We start from the raw sequence: 22,415 nt of genomic DNA, 5'->3' as shown, positions 1-22,415 counted from the left end.
ACTCACAGATATGTAATATCGGATCATTTTCCTCAATAAATAAATGACCAAGTATAATATTTTTCTCTCATTTGTTTAACTGGGTTCTCTTTATCTACTTTTAGGACTTGTGTGAAAATCTGATAATGTTTTAGGTCATATTTATGCAGAAATATAGAAAATTCTAAAGGGTTCACAAAGTTTCAAGCACCACTGTAATATGTGAATTCACATTAACATGTAAAAAAAAAAATCACATTACCCCCCCCCCCCCCCCCAAAAAAAAAAAATTAGTTGTGTATAAATCATGTGAAAATAAATGCATTGTGGGGGAAAAACATCACACACACACTATTTGTAAAAAAAAAAAAGCAGTCCACATCATCATTATCATCTCTAGCCGCTTTATCCTGTTCTACAGGGTCGCAGACAAGCTGGAGCCTATCCCAGCTGACTACGGGAGAAAGGCGGGGTACACCCTGGACAAGTCGCCAGGTCGTCACAGGGCTGACACAGAGACACAGACAACCATTCACACTCACATTCACACCTACGGTCAATTTAGAGTCACCAGTTAACCTAACCTGCATGTCTTTGGACTGTGGGGGAAACCGGAGCACTCGGAGGAAACCCACGCGGACACGGGGAGAACATGCAAACTCCACACAGAAAGGCCCTCACCGGCCACGGGGCTCGAACCTGGACCTTCTTGCTGTGAGGTGACAGCGCTAACCACTACACCACCGTGCCGCCCCACGGTGAAATTCATCCTCTGCATTTAACCCTTCTGAAGCAGTGAACATACACATGCACACACACACCCAGAGCAGTGGGCAGCCACACCAGAGTGCCCGGGGAGCAGTCAGGGGTTCGGTACCTTGCTCAAGGGCACTTCAGCCCAAGGCCGCCCCACGTTAACCTAACTGCATGTTTTTGGGTTGTGGGGGAAAACCAGAGCACCAGGAGGAAACCCACATGGACATGAGAAGAACATGCAAACTCCACACAGAAAGGTCCCCGCCGGCCGCTGGACTTGAACCCGGAACCTTCTTGCTGTGAGGCGACAGCGCTAACCACTACACCACCGTGCCACCCACGGTGACTTTTCTGTAAGGGAAACGAAGCATGAATTACTTCTGTCACTTTTTTCAATAAAAAAAATGCATTTGTAGTGTTATGTTTAAATTCTGTTTGGTTAGAGGGGTTTGGACAATCATGTTCATGAGTTACAGATTAGTGACGTGGAGGAGGTTCCTTACCAATCTGGCAACCCTGTAGTTAAAGTGGATTAAGTGGATGAAAGTCGCAGCTTGTCCTGCCAGAAAAACTCCCCTTCTTTACCTGTAGCCTGTTTACATTCCATTCATGTACATACACTTAATTGTCTGACTTAAAAGGAGGAGATATTATCAATGGTATTTGACGACACTTTTACAGGATACAAGTCACAATGTTTTCCTTTATTTCAAAGCTGAAAGAGAGAGTCGATACTTTTCTGAACGAGAAGAACTTTGTAACAGATTTCCTCAACAAAGTCGAAGAAAAGATTGGAATTAAGAAGCGTTTCCTTGTAGTAGGTAAGATGGTGGTTTATTTAAAATCACAAACTTGGATTAGACATGCTTTCCCCCTACAATATTTCACATTCAAATGGAGGAATAAAAGAGATTAGTGAGAGAGAGAAGTGGATTAAGAGATGGATCTGCTAGTTAACACAGATCTACTGTGGATTTTATTTACAGTTCAGTTGCATTCCCTTGGGAAATAATGATAATAATGATTTATAATAAGACATTTTTTTTGCACAAACGTTACTTCATTTTTTACAGGTATATATATATATATATATATATATATATATATATATATATATATATATATATATATATATATATATATAAACATGGTATAACAATCACAAACAGTACTAAATAAATAAACAGTATTATTCTATCTACATTCACTGGACATGAGCAATCATATGCTCTGATTGGCTACTGCACGACTACAGTGGTGCTTGAAAGTTTGTGAACCCTTTAAAATTTTCTATATTTCTGCATAAATATGACCTAAAATAACATCAGATTTTCACAAAAGTAGATAAAGAGAACCAAGTTAAACAAATGAGACAAAAATATTATACTTGCTCATTTATTTATTGAGGAAAATGATCCGATATTACATATCTGTGAGTGGCAAAAGTATGTGAACCTTTGCTTTCAGTATCTGGTGTGACCCCCTTGTGGAGCAATAACTGCAACTAAACGTTTCCGGTAACTGTTGATCCGTCCTGCACACCGGCTTGGAGGAATTTTAGCCCGTTCCTCCGTACAGAACAGCTTCAACTCTGGGATGTTGGTGGGTTTCCTCACATGAACTGCTCGCTTCAGGTCCTTCCATAACATTTCAATTGGATTAAGGTCAGGACTTTGACTTGGCCATTCCAAAACATTAACTTTATTCTTCTTTAACCATTCTTTGGTAGAACAACTTGTGTGCTTAGGGTCGTTGTCTTGCTGCATGACCCACCTTCTCTTGAGATCCAGTTCATGGACAGATGTCCTGACATTTTCCTTTAGAATTTGCTGGTATAATTCAGAATTCATTGTTCCATCAATGATGGCAAGCCATCCTGGCCCAGATGCAGCAAAACAGGCCCAAACCATGATACTACCACCACCATGTTTCACAGATGGGATAAGGTTCTTATGCTGGAATGCAGTGTTTTCCTTTCTCCAAACATGACGCTTCTCATTTAAACCAAAAAGTTCTATTTTGGTGTCATCCATCCACAAAACATTTTTCCAATAGCCCTCTGGCTTGTCCACGTGATCTTTAGCAAACTGCAGACAAGCAGCAATGTTCTTTTTGGAGAGCAGTGGCTTTCTCCTTGCAACCCTGCCATGCACACCATTGTTGTTCAATGTTCTCCTGATTTTGGACTCATGGACATTAACATTAGCCAATGTGAGAGAGGCCTTCAGTTGCTTAGAAGTTACCCTGGGGTCCTTTGTGACCTTGCCGACTATTACATGCCTTTCTCTTGGAGTGATCTTTGTTGGTCGACCACTCCTGAGGAGGGTAACAATGGTCTTGAATTTCCTCCACTTGTACACAATCTGTCTGACTGTGGATTGGTGGAATCCAAACTTTTTAGAGATGGTTTTGTAACCTTTTCCAGCCTGATGAGCATCAACAACGCTTTTTCTGAGGTCCTCAGAAATCTCCTTTGTTCGTGACATGATGCACTTCCACAAACATGTGTTGTGAAGATCAGGCTTGGATAGATCCCTGTTCTTTAAATAAAACATGGTGCCCACTCATACCTGATTGTCATCCCATTGATTGAAAACACATGACTCTAATTTCACCTTCAAATTAACTGCTAATCCTAGAGGTTCACATACTTTTGCCACTCACAGATATGTAATAATGGATCATTTTCCTCAATAAATAAATGACAAAGTATAATATTTTTTGTCTCATTTGTTTAACTGGGTTCTCTTTATCTACTTTTAGGACTTGTGTGAAAATCTGATGATGTTTTTGGTCATATTTATGCAGAAATATAGAAAATTCTAAAGGGTTCACAAACTTTCCAGCACCACTGTAGGATATCAGCTCATATACTGTGAGTAGAGAAAAACAAAATAGCGGAGCATGTCACTGAACCAACCGAGGATGAAATAAAAACTCGACTCGAAAACAAAACCCCCAAAAAACAAATAAAAAAAGCAACAAAATATGGAATGAAAGTATTTGATAGTAAGAACATATCTTTTATTTTTCAAGAATGATTATTATAGCATTTTTCACAAATTGCTACTGTCAGTTTGCCGCTTTGTTTACATTCTAAGCGGAAATTATTTTGTCGGACATTTTGTATAAAGTATTTATCAAATTTGCAAAAAATAAAAATAAAAAATGCTCTGTTTCTCAAAATCCAGTGAATATGGATAGAATAAAACAGTTATTCCACTCAATCTCTTCGTACACGGCTTATAGCCGACGAGGCGCGTCAGCTCATGTATGACTCGATTTCATGGAATAACTGTTAAATATCATAAAACATGCTATAACTGGGTATGTTATGATATTTATAGTGAAAAAGAAATCCTGCAAAAGTCTTAGGCTCTCCATTTTTTTAATACAAACTTTGTTATTGATTTTTATTTTATGACTTGTACATTATCGAGTCAGTACAAAACATTTTCTATTTCCAAACATTATTTTTCCAGCAAAAAAGCACAGCATTACAGAAAAATGTTAGGAAAAAAAGCAGTATATTATGTAACAGATCACTTTTCAGACAAACACAATGAAGGCTGTTGGGTTTTGCCACAAAAATAAGAAGCAAATGTGACAGTTGAAGAACTGTGAAGAAGAACTGTGTCTGGTTCTGCAAGATGCTCAGTAAGACTTACCAGATAATTTCCTTATAAACCTGTACAAATTGTACCCGAGACAACTATTTTTAACACACAGAATCGTGCAGATATGGACCAACAGCTTTGAATAGTGTTCACATTAACCATCAGGGAAAAAGTGTGAGCTCAGTGATTTTGACCTTGGCATGATTGTTGATGCCAGAAGGGCTGGTTTGAGTATTTCTATAACTGCTGATCTCCTGGGATTTTCATGCACAACAGTCTCTCGACTTTACTCAGAATGGTGCAATAAAGAAAAAAACATCCAGTGAGCAGCAGTTCTGCAGATGGAAAAGCCATGTTGATAAGAAATATCAACAGAGACTGGCCAGACTGGTTTGAGCTGATAGAAAGGCTACAGTAACTCAGATAACCACTCTGTACAATTGTGATATGCCGAAAAGCATCTCAGAATGCACAACATGTCAAACCTTGAGGTGGATGAGCTACAACAGCAGAAGACCACGTCGGGTTCCACTTCTGTTAGCCAAGAACATGAAATGGAGGCTGCAGTGGGCACAGGCTCACTGAAACCAGACAGTAGAAGACTGGAAAACGTAGCCTGGTCTGATGAATCTCAATTTCTGCTAAGGCACACAGATGGAAAAATCAGAATTTGGCACCAGCAGCATGAATCCATGGACCCAACCTGCTTTGTGTTAACAGTCCAGGCTGGTGGGGGTGGTCTAATGGTGTGGGGAAATGTTTCCCGAGCACACTTTGTGGCATTCAAGCAATGATTGATTACAATCATTGCTTGAATGCCACAGTCTGTTTATGGATTGTTGCTAACCATGTGCGTCCCTTCATGGCCACAATTTAGCATCTTCTAATGGCTACTTCCAGTATGCCTTTTGATGCTGTTACTGATAAGGAAAGATTGAAACTTAAACAGGAGACCAGACTAAGGCTACATCCACACAACAACGGCAACGAGATGTTATTTAAAAATATATCGCGTCCAAATGGGCAACAATCAGTAAAATATCAGGTCCATATGGCAACGCAATGCTTGCTGAAAACGATGCAATACACATGCCACACCTCTAGGGGCGCTGTAAGACGGTCCCTTCGGAGACACCAGAACAATAGAAGAAGTAAGGACACATGCGCATAAACTATTATGCGCGAGACTTCATATTAGCCACAAAGTCAGGAAAATCTGTTTGTAAAATTACATTATAATGACCAAATACAATGAAAAGTATTTTTCCAGTCTCACCTGTGAAAGGTAATCCCATGTGATCTCGTTTGGACAGCAAACCTGTTGGTACAGTTAAAGCAGCTAATCTTTATTCTCCGCTTTGACCTCTCCAAAATGGCGGCGAGGATGACCTATGATTCTACGTGGAAGGCGGCGTCTTTAATGGTCCGGAATAAATTGAATGATACACGTTGATGGATTAATTTGTTGTTTCTCACCTGTGAAAGGTAATCCCATATGATCTCGTTTGGACGGTAAACCTGTTGGTACAGTTAAACGCAGCACATGAATCTTTATTCTCCGCTTTGACCTATCCAATATGGCGACAAGGATGACGTATGATTCTACGCGGAAGGCGGCGTATTTAATGGTACGGAATAAATTGAATGATACACGCTGATGGATTAATTTCTTCTACGCCCTTTTTGAGGAATGTATTGTAGGACTTAAACCCACATCTGAAGAGGTGAGATCGCTCCTTTTTTTTCCCCTATTTTTGCTGGCGGGATTGACTCTGCCCTAAGGGCAGAGTCTCTCTCTCTCTCACTTTGCACCATTACACAATAAATATTCACAGTGAAAATATTTTGTAAGCGCGTTTCATGAACCAAGTTATAGGATTTGTTGACAACTCGCATCGAGTTCGTTACACTTCTACCCGGCGTGAAGCACTCACAGCCATGTGGTTGTGACGTCATCATAAACAAATCCGTTCTACTCATCCAGACGACTTCACAACGGCAACGTTGCCAGATCTTTCCACTCTGGAACCCGTTCTCAAAAAGATTGCGTTTTGGGCACCCAAAACGCCGGTGCCGTGTGGACGCCAGGCCGAAATGATAAGCAATTGTATCGGAGTCACCTGAATCCGTTGCCATGTGGACAGGGCCTAACAGATTAAGTCAATAAAACAGAACACATGCATGCCAACGTTGATGTAAATACCTTCAAATAATGTAACTGGCATCCTGAACTTTAACCCACATTACGATGTCCTATACTTAGCAAAAAAGCGCTATAATAACATTAATCAGTTATGTACAGTACCTGGACTGTATCATTTAAAATTAATTTTACACACAGTACCGTCTAACGTCGTTATTTGCAATTACTGTTATATTAATTCCATAATTAAATATTAATTTGCTTATTATGCTGTTTATCTTTTTGTGTTCATAGGAGCTGCCTCTGCAACAGGACTGTACTTAGTGTTTGGATATGGAGCCTCCCTGATCTGCAACTTGATCGGCTTTGTTTATCCTGCATATTATTCGTAGGTGTTTATAACGTTAAAGGCTTTGGCAGATTTATGTTACCTAATGATGAAATGATAAATCATTAATAGCTGACTTGGAGCTGACAGTGTCATGGTTTGCTGTATCCTGTTGCTTTGGACTGATTTTAGCATCAAGGCTATTGAGAGTCCAAACAAAGATGACGACACACAGTGGCTAACTTATTGGGTGGTGTATGGATTCTTTGGTGTGGGGGAATTCTTATTAGACATCTTCCTGTCCTGGTTTCCTTTCTACTATGTGTGCAAAGTAGGTGTATTAAACATGCACCTTTTAATACATGTTCCATTCAATAATGTGAGGGTTAAACTGATGCATTTAATGTAGAAATTTTTTAATTGTTTGCAATTAAACCCATTCATTTATCTTGTCCCTGGGTGTTGTCAGTGCCTGTTCTTGCTATGGTGCATGGCTCCAGTACCCTGGAATGGCTCTCAGGTGTTATATAAGCGTTTGGTGCAACCACTTTTCCTCAAACACGAGGCCTCTATAGACAAAATGGTTTGCAATCTGAGTGTGAAGGCCATAACAGCTGTAGAAACTGTTACAAGAGAGGGTATGATGATGATTTTTGCTCTGTTCATCATAGAATGGCATAATATTGAATCTTAGCAAATTGTTTATGTTCACTTGCCTACACTAAAAGTTTGAGATGAGTGTTCTCTCAAAATAACCTTGTTTTTTCATTTCCCCATTCTTTTATACGATATGCGACGCTTGTCTCAGTTCTTCAGACTCTGGTGAGAAACAGGACTATTCACCCAGCTGAGCCAGCTGCTAGAGAGCTTCCCGGTCCATCAGTATGTAAACAGCTCCATGCTCCAATATCAAATTATTTGGTCTTCCTTGTATAAATCCAAAGTCTACAGTGGTGCTTGAAAGTTTGTGAACCCTTTAGAATTTTCTATATTTCTGCATAAATATGACCTAAAACATCATCAGATTTTCACATAAGTCCTAAAAGTAGATAAAGAGAACCCAGTTAAACAAATGAGATAAAAATATTATACTTGGTCATTTATTTATTGAGGAAAATGATCCAATATTACATATCTGTGAGTGGCAAAAGTATGTGAACCTTTGCTTTCAGTATCTGGTGTGACCCCCTTGCAGCAATAACTGCAACTAAACGTTTCCGGTAACTGTTGATCAGTCCTGCACACCGGCTTGGAGGAATTTAACCCATTCCTCCGTACAGAACAGCTTCAACTCTGGGATGTTGGTGGGTTTCCTCACATGAACTGCTCACTTCAGGTCCTTCCACAGCATTTCGATTGGATTAAGGTCAGGACTTTGACTCAGCCATTCCAAAACATTAACTTTATTCTTCTTTAACCATTCTTTGGTAGAATGACTTGTGTCCTTAGGGTCGTTGTCTTGCTGCATGACCCACCTTCTCTTGAGATTCAGTTCATGGACAGATGTCCTGACATTTTCCTTTAGAATTCGCTGATATAATTCAGAATTCATTGTTCCATCAATGATGGCAAGCCGTCCTGGCCCAGATGCAGGAAACAGGCCCAAACCATGATACTACCACCACCATGTTTCACAGATGGGATAAGATTCTTATGCTGGAATGCAGTGTTTTCCTTTCTCCAAACATAATGCTTTTCATTTAAACCAAAAAGTTCTATTTTGGTCTCATCTGTCCACAAAACATTTTTCCAATAGCCTTCTGGCTTGTCCACATGATCTTTAGCAAAGTGCAGATGAGCAGCAATGTTCTTTTTGGAGAGCAGTGGCTTTCTCCTTGCAGCCCTGCCATACACACCATTGTTGTTCAGTGTTCTCTTGATGGTGGACTAATGAACATTAACATTAGCCAATGTGAGAGAGGCCTTCAGTTGCTTAGAAGTTACCCTGGGGTCCTTTGTGACCTCACCAACTATTACACACCTTGCTCTTGGAGTGATCTTTGTTGGTCGACCACTCTTGGGGAGGGTAACAATTAGGGATGTTAACCGATGACTGTTTGACCGATGGTTGACCGAATCAACATCAACTGGTTAATTTTTTTTTGGTTGTCTGTCAGGACTAGGACTGTTTTGGCCTCTAGAGGCCGCTGTTATTTCCTTTTCATGTCGTGTTTATTTTGGCCTCTAGAGGCCGCCACTGTTCCTGTGTTTTGTGTTTGTGTTAATTGCCTAATTATCTTCACCTGTGTCCTTAATTAGTTTGTCTATTTATACCCCTGAGTTCAGTCCTCTTGTCACGGAGTCTTTGTGCTGTTATGTTTATCTCCAGTTTCCTTTGTACTGTGTTTTTTGATCTTCTTAGCTTTTGAATTTTTGCACTTTGCTTTTCTTTTGGATTATACTCTTCGGTTTTTTTTTGTCTTTTGTTTTGCCCTGTATATAGTGTATATAGTTTAAATAAACCTTTTGTTACTTTTTCTACTTCCGCCTCACGCCTCTGCATTTGAGTCATTCCCCTGGTGGCCTAGTGGGGGTTTGCTGGATCATCACACCAACGAACCAGGTTCGAATCCCAGCAAAACCCTAACAGAAAGACTCCGTCATGACCGACTCAGCAGAGGCTGCTTCAACTGTCTACCCGGCCAACCTTCAGGGAATTATGGCAGCTTTGACACGCTTCGGAGCGACCATGGACGCTCATGGACGTACGCTCACCAGCCAACGTGAGGCCCTCGCTCGCCACGAGGAACTGCTTCAGCAAATTGGGAAAACCCTGGCACAGCTGACATCTCTGCCTGCATCTCCTGCTCCTGATCCAGCTCCCACTCCTGCTCCAGTGCCTCCTGCAATGCTGCCTTCTTCACCTCGCGAACCCAGCCTCCCTGCACCTGATTCCTTCACCTGAGTTCCCAGTTATTCTAGGCCTTCCTTGGCTTACTCGCCACAACCCTCGCATAGACTGGGTAACAAGCCAGGTTGTGGAATGGGGCCCTGCATGCCATGCCTCTTGTCTGCTCTCTAGCTCTCCTGTGTCTCCTGTCGAGCCCCCTGATCTCACCGAGTTATCTCAAGTTCCCACAGAGTACTGGGATCTCAAGGAGGTATTCAGCAAGAGCAGGGCCGCCGTTCTTCCTCCGCACCGGGCCTACGACTGTGCCATCGACTTGCTCCCTGGGACTACCCCTCCTCGTGGCAGACTGTTTTCACTCTCTCAGCCAGAACGCAAGGCCATGGAGGAATACCTCAAAGATGCCCTGGTCTCTGGGTTTATTCGACCCTCCACTTCACCTGCTGGAGCCGGCTTCTTCTTTGTCGGCAAGAAGGATGGGGGGCTCCGACCATGTATTGATTACAGGGGCCTGAATAAGATCACTGTGCGCAACCGATATCCCCTTCCGCTGATGTCCACAGCTTTCGACCTGCTCCAAGGCGCCACCGTCTTCACCAAGTTGGACCTACGGAACGCATACCACCTCATCCGTATCCGACAGGGAGACGAGTGGAAGACTGCCTTTAACACCCCGTCTGGGCACTACGAATACCAGGTGATGCCCTTCGGACTCACCAACGCACCAGCTGTTTTTCAGGCCCTAATCAACGACGTCTTAAGGGACATGATTAACCTATACGTTTTTGTCTACCTCGACAACATCCTTATCTTTTCCAAGACCATGCAGGAGCACCGCCACCATGTCCGCCAGGTTCTCCAGAGGCTGCTACAGAACAATCTGTTCGCCAAGGCCCAGAAATGCGAATTTCATGTTCCCGAGGTCTCCTTTCTGGGATTTATTGTACGGACAGGCCAACTCCAAATGGACCCTGCCAAGACCCTGGCCGTCCGGGATTGGCCTACTCCCAAGTCCGTTAAGGAGGTTCAGCGGTTCTTAGGATTCGCTAACTTCTACCGCAAGTTCATCAGGAACTTCAGTTCTGTGGCAGCACCCATGTCAGACCTCACCAAAGGGACAGGTGGATCTTATGGCTGGTCTCCTCAGGCAGAAAAGGCGTTCAAAGACCTCAAGGACCGCTTCTGCACGGCACCCATTCTGGTTCTCCCGGACACCTCCCAACCATTCATCGTGGAGGTGGACGCCTCGGACAGTGGTGTCGGCGCGGTGCTCTCTCTACGTTCGGAAGGAAAGCTGCACCCCTGCGCTTACTTCTCCCACCGCCTGAGTCCTGCTGAGTCCCGGTACGATGTGGGGGATCGAGAACTGCTAGCGGTCAAACTGGCCCTTGAGGAGTGGAGGCACTGGCTGGAGGGAGCACAACATCCATTCCTGGTTTGGACTGACCACAAGAACCTGGAGTACCTCCAGCAAGCCAAGAGACTGAACCCTCGACAGGCTAGGTGGGCCCTGTTTTTCAGTCGGTTTGACTTCACCCTCTCATACCGCCCCGGCTCCAAGAACACCAAACCTGACGCACTGTCCAGACTGTTCTCTGCCACTAACAGGGAGAATGAAGTCGGGCCTATTATCCCTGTGTCCCGGATTGTGGCCCCTGTCCGCTGGGGTATTGAGGAGGCTGTCCGACGAGCCCAACGCCAGGACCCCGGTCCTGGGACGGGGCCACCAGGCCTCTTGTATGTCCCACATCAAGCCCGGGCCAAGGTTCTCCAGTGGGGTCACTCTTCCCCTCTCACCGCCCACCCGGGAGCTCGGAGGACCCTGGACTTCCTGAAAAGACGCTTCTGGTGGCCTAACATGGAGAAGGAAGTAAGGTCATTTGTCCTGTCCTGTGAGGTTTGCACCAGAACCAAGAACCCACGACAGCGTCCCCAGGGTCTCCTGCATCCTCTGACCATTCCCCGGCGTCCCTGGTCCCACGTGGCAGTCGACTTTATCACGGGTCTCCCTGAGTCACAAGGTAACACGGTCATTTTGGTCTTAGTTGACAGATTCTCCAAGGCCTGCCGCTTCATACCACTGTGCAAACTCCCCTCTGCTCTTGAAACTGCGAAACTTTTGTTTAATCATGTCTTCCGAGTCTTTGGTCTTCCACAGGACATCGTCTCAGACCGAGGGCCCCAGTTCTCCTCCCGAGTGTGGCACGGGTTCTGCAAGGTCATCGGAGCCACTGCCAGCCTCTCCTCTGGGTTTCACCCACAGTCCAATGGTCAGACGGAGAGGCTCAACCAGGACCTGGAAACCACCCTGCGAGGCCTGGCTATGGATAACCCGACATCGTGGAGCACCTGGCTGCCATGGGCGGAGTACGCCCACAACACCCTGCAGTCATCGGCCACCAAGCTGTCGCCATTCCAGTGCCAATTCGGGTTCCAGCCACCTCTGTTCCCGGACCAGGAGGAGGACGCGGGGGTGCCCTCGGTCAACCAATATGTGAGACGGTGTCGCAAGACCTGGAGCAAGGTCAGGAAGACCCTCATACAGACCTCCAGAACCAACCAGACTCAGGCCAACCGCCATAGAAGACCTGCACACGCTTTCCGCCCTGGGCAGCGTGTTTGGCTGTCCACTAAGGACCTTCCACTGCGGGTGGAGAACCGCAAGCTTGCTCCTCGCTACATTGGCCCCTTCAAGGTGGTGCGCAGGGTGAACCCTGTCTCCTACCGGCTCCAGTTGCCCCGGACTCTGAGGATCAACCCCACTTTCCATGTTTCCCTGTTACGGCCCGTACTGACGTCTACGTATGCCCCTGCCCCTAGGAACCCCCCACCCCCCCGCATCTTCCAGGGGCAGACTGTGTTCACTGTGAATCGCCTGCTTGACTCCCGCCGGGTCCGCGGCGGGTTGCAATATCTGGTGGACTGGGAGGGCTATGGTCCTGAGGAGCGCTGCTGGGTTCCTGCTCGGGATGTCCTTGATAAAGAACTATGTCGGGACTTCCATTCGGCCCATCCGGATCGCCCTGGGAACGTCAGGAGACGCTCCTAGAGGGGGGGGTCCTGTCAGGACTAGGACTGTTTTGGCCTCTAGAGGCCGCTGTTATTTCCTTTTCATGTCGTGTTTATTTTGGCCTCTAGAGGCCGCCACTGTTCCTGTGTTTTGTGTTTGTGTTAATTGCCTAATTATCTTCACCTGTGTCCTTAATTAGTTTGTCTATTTATACCCCTGAGTTCAGTCCTCTTGTCACGGAGTCTTTGTGCTGTTATGTTTATCTCCAGTTTCCTTTGTACTGTGTTTTTTGATCTTCTTAGCTTTTGAATTTTTGCACTTTGCTTTTCTTTTGGATTATACTCTTCGGTTTTTTTTTGTCTTTTGTTTTGCCCTGTATATAGTGTATATAGTTTAAATAAACCTTTTGTTACTTTTTCTACTTCCGCCTCACGCCTCTGCATTTGAGTCATTCCCCTGGTGGCCTAGTGGGGGTTTGCTGGATCATCACACCAACGAACCAGGTTCGAATCCCAGCAAAACCCTAACATTGTCGGTTAAAAAAAAATCAATTGTTTTGAAGCTGCCGATTTTGGAGTGGAGAACCTGGAATTCTGTGTTGTAAACGCTTGGGGCATGCCATGTGGTGTAAGGACGACAGCTGACAAATCAGAAACACCCATTCAGTCATGTCCCGCTCTCCTGCCCCAGTTGAAGACAGCTGCCACTCGGCGAAAGAAAAGTCTCAGTGTTGGATTACATTTTACTACGATGTTAACCAGGTACGTAACATCAAGGAAATTCTTGACTATCAAAGAAACAAGAACATGGCGCATGAATGAAGTCGATGGTTGATTAGTCTGGTGAATATTAATGTCAACATAATAATAATACACAAGATCTGAACTAAAACCTGGTTACTCACTGATGTTACTTAGCATCAGACAGTTGCTATATTAGCTTAGTGGCTAATCAGCTCAGCTCCAGCTATCCCATTCCCAATGGCTGTGCACAATTAGCAGCCATGTAACTGTAATATCAGTAGCTGGAAAACAATTGCAGTATGAGGTCTCTGTGGCTCACTTCGAAGAAAAGTGCCTCGTCCGTAGCAGTATGCAATATCAACACACAGCCTACTGCAGTTAACTGTAAACACCAGGGGCCGTATCGCTAAAACGTCCTGTCTTCAATGAAAAGTTAAGATGGGACAAGTGTATGATAGGATTGTTTTCAATAGGCTACTCAATGCAAGCACCGGGAGTGAGTGAGCTAAAGCTTGCCGCTTAGAAAATGACGGCAATTTATTGAGAACATGTTCACACTGATATTTTTAATGCCAAGTTGCAACTTAACAAAAGTGTGTGCCCCTTGCTGACACGGCCGCAGACACAGACCCGGGTGGAGAAGGACAAGGAGGAGGGGTCGAGGGGGGATTTCACGCTTCTCACGATGTCTCTCAGCTGGAGCCATTTGTCCTCCGCTCCAATACAAACCCCTCGACATCAGTGCCGCGTTTGACTAAATGTTTCGCGCTGTAGAAAAGGTAATGTGAGTGGAGGGCAGCGACTGGGACTGAATGTGCGGATGCTCGCGGTTAGATTTAGGCTACGTTTACATTACGTCGAATCAGCGGATCATCAGATTAACGTTCTTAAAACGATTCGCGTTTACACTAAAACCGTTAGCCGTGCACACAGCAACGCCAATACGCGGATACGCTCGGCTCCGCAGGCATCCTGCGCTCCAAATCACTCCGCCCTGAACAGCGAGTGCCCTCTGGAGGGTGCGCACTCCGGCCCTGCGCAGCTCACACAGCGCCCAAGTGAAGTGCACAAGCCACGATTCAGGACTGAGCCGCTGTCTGTGATCCCAGCGCATATCACTTACTACTTGCAAGTGGAAGGATGGCAAGCCTAAAGACAATCATAACTACACAATGGGCAGTATTTGCATCAGTATTTGCAGTATTTTCATACTTTTATACTCTTTAATGAAAGGTGATACAAGGCGGAAGTCCGGGCCGTTTTTCAGCAGTCGCGTCACATGACCAACGCCAGCGAATCAGGAAGGTGGATGTCACAGTGACGTTGTCCAATGAGACGCCAGCTAGAGCTCAGCACAGCGTATCCATGTATTTTGAATGTTTACACAGCACCGGAGCTGACACGATCTGGATTGAATACGTGGACCCTGGCGGATTCCCGTTTCCAGGCGTTTCCAGGCGGTTTAATGTAAACAGACAGTGCATCCGCGAAGAAAATGAGACAGATACGGTCTAGTGTAAACGTAGCCTTAGAATAGATTCTAATAATTCCAATTCTAGAATTTTAAACTCATAGGTTAACCGACTTTAACCGGCTACTGAGGCTCGGTGGTCGGTCAAGATTTTTTTTAGTTTTCGCCATCCCTAGTAACAATGGCCTTGAATTTCCTCCATTTGTACACAATCTGTCTGACTGTGGATTGGTGGAGCCCAAACTCTTTAGAGATGGTTTTGTAACCTTTTCCAGCCTGATGAGCATCAACAACACTTTTTCTGAGGTCCTCAGAAATCTCCTTTGTTCATGCCATGATACACTTCCACAAACGTGTTGTGAAGATCAGACTTTGATAGATCCCTGTTCTTTAAATAAAACAGGGTGCCCACTCACACCTGATTGTCATCCCATTGACTGAAAACACCTGACTCTAATTTCACCTTCAAATTAACTGCTAATCCTAGAGGTTCACATACTTTTGCCGCTCACAGATATGTAATATTGGATCATTTTCCTCAATAAATAAATGACCAAGTATAATATTTTTGTCTCATTTGTTTAACTGGGTTCTCTTTATCTACTTTTAGGACTTGTGTGAAAATCTGATGATGTTTTAGGTCATATTTATGCAGAAATATAGAAAATTCTAAAGGGTTCACAAACTTTCAAGCACCACTGTAAGTCTAGGCTAACGCTGTACATGTTCTTTTCACTTTTCTTTTCACATTTCTCCTTTTCCATCATTAATTTCTCTCTTCATTTGCACGCCTGTACAGAATGAACCCAAGGTTGACTGAACTGTAAGTGCTCCAGTATTTTATAGTCTGTCTCAGCATTTCTCAGATGGTTTCGGCTGACTAATACATCTCACATCTGTTTCTACAGTCACCGAAAGTTCCACTTCCACAGTCACAGGACACCGAGGAATAAAATCTCCTGGACGTCAGCAGACAATGCTATAATGAGCATATGCAGTTTACTTGAAGCATGTTATTCAGCTCTGGAAAACATTAAGAGACCACTTCGATTTCTTTTTAAATCAGCATGCCTATGTATGGCAGCCATTTCATTCCAGTGTCTGTGCTGGAATTCCAACACAAGCACACCTCACTTTCCTTAATGAGGTACTGATGAGGTGATCACCTGAACCAAATCTTATTTAACGAAGAAAAGTATAAAAACCACTGCTGTGGACATCACTATCCTCTTGCAATAGGACCAGTTTGGATGGCAAAAACAGTGCTAGCAGTACCTTAAATTTAACTGGAATACAAAAATATATATTAATCATGCCAAAGGAGTTAAAAAGAAAAGTTTTGAGTGAGAAAAATAAGGGTTCAATTCTGGATTTACTGACGGAAGGATACAGTAAGTGTCCGCTAGCTTCCATCCTCAAGTTTCAAAAATTATCAGTTCATAAGAACAAGGTCAAGCAGCAGACACTGGAGAGAACAAAGTTGCAGACTGACAGAGGGTGAAAACAACTCTCTACTGACTGGGATGATCATCAACTCCTTCGAATGTTACTCAAAAAACGTACAATGACATCAAGTGGCCTACAAAAAGAATGGCAAATGGCAGCTGGGGTTAAGTGCATGGCAAGGAAGTTTCGAAATGAACTCCTCTGGGCGGGGTTGAAGTCACGCAAAGCTAGAAAAAAGCCCATAAGGAGTGAACCATAGAGGACTGGAGTAAGGTCATCTTCTCTGATGAGTCCAATTTTTAGCTTTTCCCATCACCTGGTCGTCTAATGGTTAGACAGAGACCTGGAGAGGCTGACAAGCCACAGTGTCTCACAATCATTGTGAAATTTGGTGGCGGATCAGTGAGGATCTGAGGGTGCTTCAGCAAGGTTGGAATGGGGCAGATTTTGTTTGTGAGGGAAGGACACATGAATCAAGCCATGTACAAGGTTATCCTGGAAGAGAACTTGCTTCCTTCTGCTCTGATAATGTTCCCTAACTCTGAGGATTGGGTTTACCAGCAAGACACTGCTCCATGCCACACAGCCAGGTCAATCAAGGACCACAAGATCAAGACCCTATCATGGCCAGCCCAATCTCGAGACCCAGACCCCATTGGTCATAAGCCATCAAACAAAGCTGAGCTGATTGAATTTTTGCGCCAGGAGTGGCATAAAGTCACCCAAGAACAACGTGAAAGGCTGGTGGAGAGCATGCCAAGACGCATGAAAGCTGTGATTAAATGTCAGGGTTATTCCACCAAATACTGATTTCTGAACTCATACTAAGTTCAAACTTGAGTATTGTGTTGTTTAAAATTGAATATAATCTTGATTTTTGTGCATTGTTCAAGGTCAGGAAACACTTCATCTTTTTTGTTATTTTGACCACTTGTCATTTTCTGCAATTAAATCTTCTCAGTGACAATATTTTATGTGGAATTTGAAGGAGATGTTGTAAGTAGTTTATGGAATAAAACAAAAATGTTCATGTTCCTCAAACACATAACCATAAATACCTATAAAACACCAGAGAAACTGATAATAGAATAGAATAGAATAGAATAGAATAGAATAGAATAGAATGCCTTTATTGTCACTGCACAAATGTACAACGAAATTTAGTTCATCACAGGAGAGCAAAGCCACTGCATACGTATGCGCTGCCACTCTTGGGCACTTCAGCCCAAGACCGTCCTATGTTAACCTAACATAGGATGGCCTTGGGCTGAAGGCCCACTGCAAAATAATAATTTTGCAGTGGTCTCTTAATTTTTTCCCAGAACTGTATAATACCACTTAAGGAAAACACAAACAGGCTGATGGCAGTTAACCATTGGCTTGCACATATTTCAATCCTGAGTTACTTGAAATAATAATGTTATAGCATTAACTGTTAATCCATATTGCTTTCATACAATCTTTTAATCATTAGGCACAGCAAGTAGCAGTGCTCCAGGTCATGTGTTTGATTGTCCCATGTGCATGTGGGTTCCCTACAGGGTCCTATGATTTCCTCCCCCTTCCCAAATACATGCCAGTAGGTCGATTGGCTATGCTAAATTGCCCTTATGTGATATTCCTGCCTCATACCCAGTGTTGCCGGGATAGTCTCCGGATCAACCATGAGCCTGACCAGGATTACACAGTTATGAATGAATGAATGAATGAATGAATGAATGAATCCAGAAAGTAACTGCAGTGTGCTTATAGAAGTTTCCAGAAAAATAGGTATTTGTTTTTGTAAGTTTTACTCATTTCACTCCCACCCCCTCTCAGTTTATTTACATTGTTCATTTTAATTCATTGATATCTCAGTTTATTTACATGGTATCTAAATTATACTGTCAGAATAATCAGCCTTTTTGGTAATTGGAAATGTTATTTATTATTCATTTCATTATATGTTGTTTCAGTAATTAGAAATCAGATGTTTTTAATGACAATTATTTAATGTTCCATTTTCAATAAATTTGCTTTATGTGACAAAAGGGACTTTTTTTTGACAACTTTATTTCAAACAGTCAGTAAATATTGACAAAGGTAGACATGAAATCACTTACATTCAGAGGCCAGGGTTGAAAATCATTAACAAGAAAAGTTAAATCATTAACTAGAAAAATGACCAAGCATGTGTACCATGCTTGATCACTTTTCAAATGTAAATTTCTTGCTGCTGTAGATAAAATATCACCATCTAAGACTATTCGTGTAAAGGGTAATACAGAACTTTGGATGACAGGTGAAATTTTACATCTGATACATGAAAGGAATAATGTTTATAGGAAGTTTAGAAGGACCTCAAACTGTGAATATTATAAATGATACATTTCACTATGTAACATTGTTCAGTACAAGAAAAAAGCAGCAAAGATTGATTACATTAATTCCAAGCTAACTGAATATCATTGTGAACCCAAAAAGATGTGGAATATCTTGAAAAATATTGGTGCATCAACTAAAAACAAGGCTCAACCGAGCACTGTTGGTCTCGATATTGACAATGAAATATGCTATGATCATGTAAGTGTATGTAACAAGTTCAATGAGTTTTTTACAACTGTTGCGTCATGTCTAGTCCGTAAATATGGTAGAACTCAACTCATCTCATCTCATTATCTCTAGCCGCTTTATCCTGTTCTACAGGGTCGCAGGCAAGCTGGAGCCTATCCCAGCTGACTATGGGCGAGAGGCGGGGTACACCCTGGACAAGTCACCAGGTCATCACAGGGCTGACACATAGACACAGACAACCATTCACACTCACATTCACACCTACGGTCAATTTAGAGTCACCAGTTAACCTAACCTGCATGTCTTTGGACTGTGGGGGAAACCGGAGCACCCGGAGGAAACCCACGTGGACATGGGGAGAACATGCAAACTCCACACAGAAAGGCCCTCGTCGGCCATGGGGCTCGAACCCAGACCTTCTTGCTGTGAGATGACAGTGCTAACCACTACACCACCGTGCCGCCATGGTAGAACTCATGTTCAGCAATTTTGTAACAATGTGGTAAATGGTTTTTGTCTTTCCCAGGTATCTATAGAGGATGTTTGCAAGATCTTGTCTAATCTAAATTCGAGCAAGGCTACTGGTTTGGACCAGTTATCTCCCAAAATTGTTAAAGATGGTGCCGAGCTCATCTCTGAACCCCTTGCCCATATTCTAAATTGATCTCTTTCTTCAGGTAAAATCCCAGATGATTTAACCTCCTAGGGCTTAGCGGTCACATGCGTGGACAGCACTTTTTAGAAATTCGGAACAAGAATCCACATATGTGGACATACTTTTTCTCTAAAAGTACATCTTATCAAAAGATGATGCTTAGTTTTTATTCTAATCAGGTTCTAATAAGCCCAAATAGCAAAGAGAAATAAAAAATGCATGTAAAAAAACAGCTTGGGCCTTAGGAGGTTAAAGATGGCAAGAGTTATTCCACTACATAAGAAAAACAGTAAAACGGATCCTGGTAACTATCGACCTGTGCCAATCCTCTCCACCATTTCCAAATTATTTGAGAGAGTGGTGTATGACCAACTGTACCATTATTTCTCTGATCGGAAACTCCTATATGAGTTTCAGTCAGGTTTTTGATCATCTTTCTCGACCGAAACCTGCTTGGTCCACCTTATGGATTATATAAGATTGGAAAAAGACAAAGGCAATTACATAGGGATGGTATTGCTGGACCTCCAGAAAGCCTTTGATACAGTGGACCACAGTATTCTACTTATGAAACTGGAAGCAATAGGGCTTCACAAATCAGCTATAGACTGGGGCCAAGTTTACATTAGACCGTATTTGTCTCGTTTTCTTCGCGGATGCACTGTCCGTTTGCATTAAAACGCCTGGAAACACCGGGAAACGGGAATCCGCCAGGGTCCACGTATTCAATCTAGATCGTGTCTGGTCCGATGCTGTGTAAACATTGAGAATACGCGGATACGCGGATACGCTGTGCTGAGCTCTAGCTGGCGTCGTCATTGGACAACGTCACTGTGAAATCCACCTTCCTGATTCGCTGGCGTTGGTCATGTGACGCGACTGCTGAAAAACGGCGCGGACTTCCGCCTTGTATCACCTTTCATTAAAGAGTATAAAAGTATGAAAATACTGCAAATACTGATGCAAATACTGCCCATTGTGTAGTTATGATTGTCTTTAGGCTTGCCATCCTTCCACTTGCAAGTAGTAAGTGATATGCGCTGGGATCACACACACAGCGGCTCAGTCCAGAATCACTGCTTGTGCACTTCACTCGCGCGCTGTGTGAGCTGCGCAGGGCCGGAGTGCGCACCCTCCAGAGGGCACTCGCTGTTCAGGGCGGAGTGATTTGGAGTGCAGGATGCCTGCGGAGCCGAGCGTATCCGTGTATTGGTGTTGCTGTGTGCACACTAATCGTTTTAAAAACGTTAATCTGATGATCCACTGATACGGTCTAATGTAAACCCCACCTGGTTTGCCTCATACTTACAGAACAGACAGCAACGTGTTGAACTGGGGAACACATTATCTGAACCAGCAAATATTACCTGTGGTGTACCCCAAGGATCTATTCTTGGTCCGCTGCTGTTCTTAGTCTATGTAAATGATATTGCCTCAGCTGTTACATGTAAATTGCTCCTATATGCAGATGACTCAGCCCTTATTGTGGCAGACAAGAGTCCTGAGGCTATCCAACACTGACTCTCAAGGGAAACGGAATCAATCAGAGAATGGCTGATTGACAATAGGCTCTCCCTACATCTCGGCAAAACCGAGACAATTCTCTTAGCTTCAAAGAGAAAAGTCAACAAAATAAATTCCATTCAGGTGCAATGTACTGGCGACAAACTTGCATGCTGCTCGCATGTCAAGTATCTGGGTTTAACTTTAGACCAATCTCTGAATGGAGAAAGCATTGTGGATAATATAGTTTAAAAATCCAATGCTAAACTAAAGTTTCTCTATCGGCAAGTAAATTGTGTGACCCAAGAAACAAAGAAATGGCTCGTATTGGCCCTTATTCAAAGTCACTATGACTATGCCAGTACTTCATGGTATTCTGGATTATCGAAAAAGTTCCAAAATAGACTACAGGTATCCCAGAATAAATTAATTTGGTATATTTTGAATGCACCAGCCAGAAGTCATATTGGTGCTGAGGAATTCAAGCAGGCCAATATGTTACCAGTGAGTATGCATGTTGCCCAGTTGAAGCTTAATCTTCACAAAGGAAGATTAAGCTTCAACTATACAAAGGAACTCCATTCAGTCAATACAAGATCTAGTGCATCATCCTTGCAGATACCTAGGGTCAAGTCTTTTGGTAAATCTAGTTTCCTTTACAGGGGTGGCACGGTGGTGTAGTGGTTAGCACTGTCGCCTCACAGCAAGAACGTCCTGGGTTTGAGCCCAGCAGCCGGCGAGGGCCTTTCTGTGTGGAGTTTGCATGTTCTCCCCGTGTCTGCGTGGGTTTCCTCCGGGTGCTCCGGTTTCCCCCACAGTCCAAAGACATGCAGGTTAGGTTAACTGGTGACTCTAAATTGACCATAGGTGTGAATGTGAGTGTGAATGGTTGTTTGTCTCTGTGTCAGCCCTGGGATAACCTGGTGACTTGTCCAGGGTGTACCCCGCCTTTCGCCCGTAGTCAGCTGAGATAGGCTCCAGCCTGCCTGCGATCCTGTAGAACAGGATAAGCAGCTATACATAATGGATGGATAGTTTCCTTTACATTCAGGCATGGAACAGTCTTTCTTCAGAGTTACACTACATACAAGATCTGACTAATTTTAAGAAAGCTGTAAAAAATAAATAAATAAATTATTTTAATCAGATATCACACCAGGAGAGAAACACTTTTGAAGAAAAGAAAAGAAACTTTTATTTGTCACATGCACGCTTCAAGCATAGCAAAATTCATCCTCTGCATTTAACACATCTGAAGCAGTGAACACACGCACACACACCCAGAGCAGCCACACTAGAGCACCTGGAGAGCAGTCAGGGGTTAAGTACCTTATGGCCCTTTTGCACTACCCTTTTTCAGCTC

At 43.5% G+C, this 22,415-nt stretch overlaps 1 protein-coding gene across 2 annotated transcripts; it reads left to right on the top strand.

The window, feature by feature from the left end:
* The first annotated feature begins 1,341 nt into the window (after window positions 1-1,341).
* On the top strand, window positions 1,342-17,285 carry reep6 (receptor accessory protein 6). Of its 2 annotated transcripts, XR_009656600.1 has the most exons (6): window positions 1,342-1,556; window positions 6,790-6,883; window positions 7,016-7,154; window positions 7,293-7,705; window positions 15,695-15,718; window positions 15,804-17,285. XR_009656600.1 is itself a non-coding variant. In XM_060940585.1 (5 exons), exons 1-5 carry the CDS (start codon window positions 1,430-1,432, stop codon window positions 7,757-7,759), a joined length of 657 nt encoding a protein of 218 aa, XP_060796568.1. In that variant the 5' UTR covers window positions 1,342-1,429; the 3' UTR covers window positions 7,760-7,782. The 2 variants fall into 2 exon arrangements, 1 of the variants encoding a protein (XP_060796568.1); XM_060940585.1 differs by lacking the exons at window positions 15,695-15,718; window positions 15,804-17,285 and having other exon boundaries at window positions 7,293-7,461; window positions 7,632-7,782.
* Window positions 17,286-22,415: the final 5,130 nt, after the last annotated feature.

The sequence above is a fragment of the Neoarius graeffei genome, chromosome 15 (genome assembly GCF_027579695.1).
Source record: "Neoarius graeffei isolate fNeoGra1 chromosome 15, fNeoGra1.pri, whole genome shotgun sequence".
NCBI lineage: Eukaryota > Metazoa > Chordata > Actinopteri > Siluriformes > Ariidae > Neoarius > Neoarius graeffei.
This window is presented reverse-complemented; position numbering and strand designations above follow the sequence as displayed.

What these genes read in the sequence shown, in the direction of transcription:
- reep6 (XM_060940585.1), top strand. Translation starts at nt 1,430, where the DNA reads ATGTTTTCCTTTATTTCAAAGCTGAAAGAGAGAGTCGATACTTTTCTG. An exon ending in GAAGCGTTTCCTTGTAGTAG is followed by an intron (nt 1,557 to 6,789) that starts GTAAGATGGTGG and finishes TTGTGTTCATAG; the next exon opens with GAGCTGCCTCTGCAACAGGA. An exon ending in AGAAACTGTTACAAGAGAGG is followed by an intron (nt 7,462 to 7,631) that starts GTATGATGATGA and finishes CGCTTGTCTCAG; the next exon opens with TTCTTCAGACTCTGGTGAGA.